The sequence below is a fragment of the Alosa pseudoharengus genome, unplaced genomic scaffold (genome assembly GCF_046254945.1).
Source record: "Alosa pseudoharengus isolate Yale_2024_CS ecotype anadromous, Long Island Sound unplaced genomic scaffold, YU_APseudo_1.1 YU_APseudo_1.1_scf_8, whole genome shotgun sequence".
Lineage (NCBI taxonomy): Eukaryota > Metazoa > Chordata > Actinopteri > Clupeiformes > Clupeidae > Alosa > Alosa pseudoharengus.
Genome location: NW_027468870.1, coordinates 551,501 through 557,500, shown reverse-complemented (window position 1 = coordinate 557,500; position 6,000 = coordinate 551,501). Strand labels below are relative to the sequence as shown.

Here is a 6,000-nt window from a genome sequence, read left to right as displayed (position 1 = left end):
AATTACATCTCAATCTTGAACTTCGAACTCAAAGGTACAATAATCAACGATGTAGCCACACACCCCACGTCCAGCATGTCACGTCCAAGACGCAAAAACACACACACACACACACACACACACACACACACACACGTGCTGAACTGCAGCATCAACACTTTAACTTTAGGCTACAGCCAGTAAAACATACACAAGCCCCTGTTGCTCTGAACTCACTCACGTCAATTAAGACTTAGCAAGTGAAAAGATGATCTAGTTACAGTCCAGAATTATTTTAAGGCATAAAATGTACATTGATAATAAGTGCATGTTCCATGAACACTAACTTTGGGTCTCTTCAGAGTGTGCTGAAACAATCAAATTATCATTTTGTGTTGTTTTATTTCACTATGTTCACGTCTATGTTTAATGTTTGTTTTGTTTACAACCTTGCGGTTTCAAAATAAAAAGCGGTTTCAAAATAAAAGCCCCCGAAACAGAATAGGAAAAGGCCAAATTAAAGTAACCAACATAAGGAATGCATCAATAGTAATATTAAAAAAAGATTGAAAATCAAATCGAATCGTGACTTTAAAATCGAAAATTAAATCGAATCGAGGATTTGGAGAATCGTGACACCAGTATTGGTTAGTGTGCGTCATGTTCCTCCTGTCCTCTTTTTGACCGTGTGCTAATTGTGCGTTAATCGTGTGCCAGAGTTTCAAAGTGTCAAAGTGACCGGCAGAGGTTTCGTTTTACGGACATTTTGATGATATGCCGGTCAAATATCCTATTATCCCTTCTTAATTAGTCAAACTGAGGAAAGCCTGTCTCCAGTTATCTTAAAGAATAACATAATCTGTATAGAATGCAACATGTTCATTAGCCTAACTTAAACATGCCTAACAAGATCTAGCCAGTAGGCTATCTTTTCATGGACAGCAAGAGTCCGCTTCGTTCGTTGTTTTAAAAAGGTTACGTTGTTTGTTGCTGCTACCCACGTTATCTCCAGTGGTGACTGTTTAACTTGCACAGATGTGCACACACAACAATGAGTGCTCACACCACTACCCCCTAATGCTATGCCTCTTTATTTGATAACAATAAATTAAGAAATGTTTCGTGTTCTGGGAAATGTTTAGTTTCTTTTTCTTTCGGCCGCGGTTCAATGATACCGTTTAATTGTGCCAGAAATTATTCGTGGACCAGTAATCGCCTCGTCGAGGAGGCCCTTACCCTGCAGATCATAGACAGAGAACGCATAAACCTACTGTATGCTTTGGGTAAAGAACACTTTGCATGTCCAGTGTACACGGAAAATGACAGTGTCTTGGAGCGGCCGCACCCCCCGCAACTCCACTTCCAATGTCACTGATTCTGACAGATACGCCCGACACTTCTGCTTTTTATCTGGTGGTGGTGGAGTTGACCGGACATCTGAGGCTTCAGACGTTACCAATTTATCATCATCCATCACGTCTGGCCTCTGAAAAAACGTTTAAGGCTAGTCTGCCTGGGCCTGGCCATGTTTGAACCGCCTCTCATTTGTTCGTTGTTTAACATGGACGTTTTAATGCGCTTCCTATTTGAAATGCAGCATAGGCTATGCGTGTTGTTTAATAACTTTCAAATGGTAGAGCCTGTTCATTTAAAAACATAGCCAGAGGACGTATAATATAGGCTTAGGCCTACATATTAAGGCTTATTCTCAAATTCAGATTGCGTTAGGGGACGGGATTATTAGCCGTAGAGATTTAATTTTGTCGGACATTTCATTTTTTTTCTGGCCAATGTACGGAAACCCTGTCGCGTGCATGGGTCGTGTGCGTGGACCGTGTGCGTTAATCGTGTGCGTGGACCGTGTGTATTGACCGACGTGTGTGTGTGTGTGTGTGTGTGTGTGTGTGTGTGTATTGACCGACGTGTGTGTGTGTGTGTGTGTGTGTGTGTTGGCAGTCCCTGTTCAACTTGCTGGAGTTCCAGAGGCTAGTCCTTCACTACTCCCCACCAGCACACGCTCAGGAACAGCCACGTAATCAGAAGGTAAACACCACAACAACAACACATTGCATTTATATAGCGCTTTTCAAACAGAAGGAACAACAACACATTGTATTTATATAGCGCTTTTCAAACAGAAGGTAAACACAATAACAACACCACATTACATTTATATAGCGTTTTTCAAACAGAAGGTACGACACAATAACAACACCACATTACATTTATATAGCGTTTTTCATTCAGAAGGTAAACACAATAACAACACCACATTACATTTATATAGCGTTTTTCAATCAGAAGGAACAACAACACATTACATTTATATAGCGTTTTTCAATCAGAAGGAACAACAACACATTGCATTAATATAGCGCTTTTCAATCAGAAGGAACAACAACACATTGTATTTATATAGCGCTTTTCAAACAGAAGGTAAACACAATAACAACACCACATTACATTTATATAGCGTTTTTCAAACAGAAGGTACGACACAATAACAACACCATATTACATTTATATAGCGCTTTTCAATCAGAAGGTCTTTCGGAAATATGTCACCTTTTTCAGCCCTTCTGAGTTTGCAGGTATGGTATAGCCCCTGTGTATAGCCCCTATAGCCCCTGTGTGTAGCCCCTGTGTATAGCCCCTGTGTATAGCCCCTATAGCCCCTGTGTATAGCCCCTGCGTATAGCCCCTGTTAATAGCCCCTATAGCCCCTGTCCAGAAGCAGCCCTGCGTCTCTAATCTGGTCTAAGCTGCAGACATCCCAGAGGCCAAGATGGAACACTGTGTCCAGTTCCCCAGCCTTCCTCGGCCACAGGAAAACACACACACACACAGTATCTCATGACCAATCACGCTTTATGTTCCCATGGAAACGTGGTCACGTGACAGGCCTCTGTATGTGTGTTCCCATGGAAACGTGGTCACGTGACAGGCCTCTGTGTGTGGGTCTCCTAGGAGCGCAGGAACCTGCCCTTCATGCAGGAGCTACGGAACCTCTTCTCGCTAATGGTGGGCTCCAACAGGAAGTATGTGGACCCCTCCAGAGCCGTGGAGATCTTGCAGGAGGCGTTCCAGTCCTCTGAGTCCCAGCAGGTGACCCCACACCCTCACCTCACGCACAATAAACTCACCTGCAGTCAATAATAATAATAATAATAAATAAGTGAATTATAACAGGTGAACTCACCCCTCAGGCACAATAAACTCACCTGCAGTCAATAATAATAATAATAAATAAGTGAATTATAACAGGTGAACTCACCCCTCAGGCACAATAAACTAACCTACACTCAATAAGTGCATTATAAAAGTAACATCAGCTACACTCCCAATGCTTAGCATAGTGATTGAAGTATCGGAGTTGCAGAAGGTGAACACACAGAATGAAAGACTTTGTGCATAACAGGAAAACGCTGAAGGCTAGTTTCCCATAGATTAAGCCTAGTCCTAGTCCCAGCTCAGTGGAGATTTGCATTGATTTGTTTTTTGTTTAAGTTTAGGACTACGCTTAACTGGCCCTTACTGAAGATATGTAAAGGGTTAGGGTTAGAGATATGTAAAGGTCAGTTACACAACCAAACTCACAATCCGTAGTATAGAAATCATAGCCATTATCAGAAAATATGAGTCTCGTGCTGAAGGGACTTATTTTCCGATAATGACCGGCGTTCTTCCTGCTCGTTATACGGCTACTTGCCAAAACGAAAAAATAAGGTCCACGATTATGTCTCCTTACATTTATTTGTTACCGTTTCGTTGTGGCTTTTGCTGAGAAACAAATAGTTTGCAACACACGCTACGCTGAACTTGAATCAAACATTCTTTAAAACACAGCTGATCAACCGTCTGCTTTCACTTTTGAATGAACTTCCATTGCATGAAGTGACCGGACTACTTGCGAAGTGATATGGAAGACTTAAATAAGAAGCACAAAACCCGTTGCCAATGACAGCGGTAATTATACGTTTGCAGTGGTAATTACATGAAAATAATTTACCGTAGAACGTTGGGAAATCCCATTCAAATCAATGGAGCGTTCTACTAGCATTGTGAAGAGCCGTATAATAAGCATGACAAGTTAACAATTGTGTGTGTGTGTGTGTGTGTGTGTGTGTGTGTGTGTGCGCCTCTGTTTCTCCAACAGCAGGATGTGTGTGAGTTTACGCACAAGCTGTTGGACTGGTTGGAAGACGCATTTCAGGTGAAGGCTGAAGAAACGAGGTAAAATTTCTACCTCTTTACATAGGACAGTACCCACAAATAGCCCTTTATGGTAAAGCAAAAGTATGTGAAAATGTGCCAGACTTTTAATACATGCAAATGGTCGCATGTTGTGACAAATTTGAGAGTGTGTGACTGACTTTTACATCCAGTCATACACATGCGACCAGTAAATTTGCCTCCTTTTTTTTACACGTTAAACGTGGAAGTGGCGCGTCAATGAATCCGGAATTTGTGGCAAGCCAATAGGGAATGGCCACTCTAAGTGGTTAATGTGTGTAGGGGGAGGGTCCTAGAGATAATCGAGCACTCTAAGTGGCTAATGTGTGTAGGGGGAGGGTCCTAGAGATAATCGAGCACTCTAAGTGGTTAATGTGTGTAGGGGGAGGGTCCTAGAGATAATCGAGCACTCTAAGTGGTTAATGTGTGTAGGGGGAGGGTCCTAGAGATAATCGAGCACTCTAAGTGGTTAATGTGTGTAGGGGGAGGGTCCTAGAGATAATCGAGCACTCTAAGTGGTTAATGTGTGTAGGGGGAGGGTCCTAGAGATAATCGAGCACTCTAAGTGGCTAATGTGTGTAGGGGGAGGGTCCTAGAGATAATCGAGCACGCGTAAACGTCTGTGGGAACAAGACAGGTATCACAACCTGCTCTTCCGACCTGTTCTTCCGACCTGCGGCTAGTGTGCTAGTGCCAGAGTCTACAGTGTCACAGTCGGATGATGATTCAGAGGTTTGTGTGGTGGATATAGGCCCGAACCAACTATTTTCGGGAAGACTGGCTGCGAGAATTCAGCTGGTTTAGGTACTATAAGGAGACAAACTCCATGAACTGCGAATGTTGCAGACTACATATGTTGCAGAACTGCGGGAAACACAAAGTTTGCCAAAAGTGCAGGCACTTCCCAGTTTTAACACAATACACTAGTGTTGTCTTAGCCTCAAGCATAGAGTATGCCGTGACATGTTAATAAATGAAAAAGTGACTGCCGGTTGCTTTTAGAGGGGCTGTAAATTAGAGCTTCAAAAGTTCCCAATAAAATGTGACACTGAATTTGAAACAGCACATTGTAATTTCTGCATCCGTTATCAAAGTATGTATTAGTTATACAGTGGAAATTAGTAGAGATGTGAATATTTGGTTAGCATGTTAGTATGTATTAGTTATACAGTGGAAATTAGTAGAAATGTGAATATTTGGTTAGCATGTTGATTTACGGTTAGCACCAAGCAGTATCTCAAAGCTAACGTTAGAATACTGTTTGGATGTCAAGTTTAGCATGCCTACTTACAGCTGCTTGTATTTCGTTACTCATGCAGGGCTCATTTTATTGACTCTGAATGTTCGCAAAATCCCGATGTAAATGGAAAGGTGTTTTCCAACACTCAAACGTGCTTGTCCCAAGGAGAAGTACACACCGTTATTTGAACACTACGTTATGAATTGCATCCACACATCAGCAGCCTTTTAACTGTGTTAATGTTAATTGCAAGGATTCCCTCACAATGTCTTAAAGTGACAGGCACTCAATTAGACCTACACTACTGAACTTTATTGAATGCTACCTCTGACTAAGAATGCATTACTTTGCACTTGTATAGTCTTTTATTTTGGAATCTTCAGAGCAATAAACATATATTGCAATGTTAAAGAATTCATGTTTAATTCATTCAGATATGTAAATAAACATGTATAAGTTGCTATTAGTCAATTAATGAGGAGATAATCGATAATCGAATCGAAATCGAATCGGACTGAAAAAATTAATCGTTAGATTAATCGATGCAT

The 6,000-nt window shown here is 41.5% G+C and overlaps 1 protein-coding gene across 3 annotated transcripts in view; it reads left to right on the top strand.

Moving 5' to 3' along the window:
* Positions 1-6,000, top strand: part of usp25 (ubiquitin specific peptidase 25) — a 104,801-nt gene that overhangs the window by 9,143 nt on the left and 89,658 nt on the right. For 2 of the 3 annotated variants that reach the window (XM_076273774.1, XM_076273772.1), the window contains exons 6-8: positions 1,936-2,022; positions 2,947-3,084; positions 4,136-4,212. In XM_076273774.1, the coding sequence (XP_076129889.1) occupies positions 1,936-2,022; positions 2,947-3,084; positions 4,136-4,212 (302 nt within the window). The remainder of the gene's footprint in view (positions 1-1,935; positions 2,023-2,946; positions 3,085-4,135; positions 4,213-6,000) is intronic. The other variant, XM_076273773.1, reaches the window with a different exon arrangement.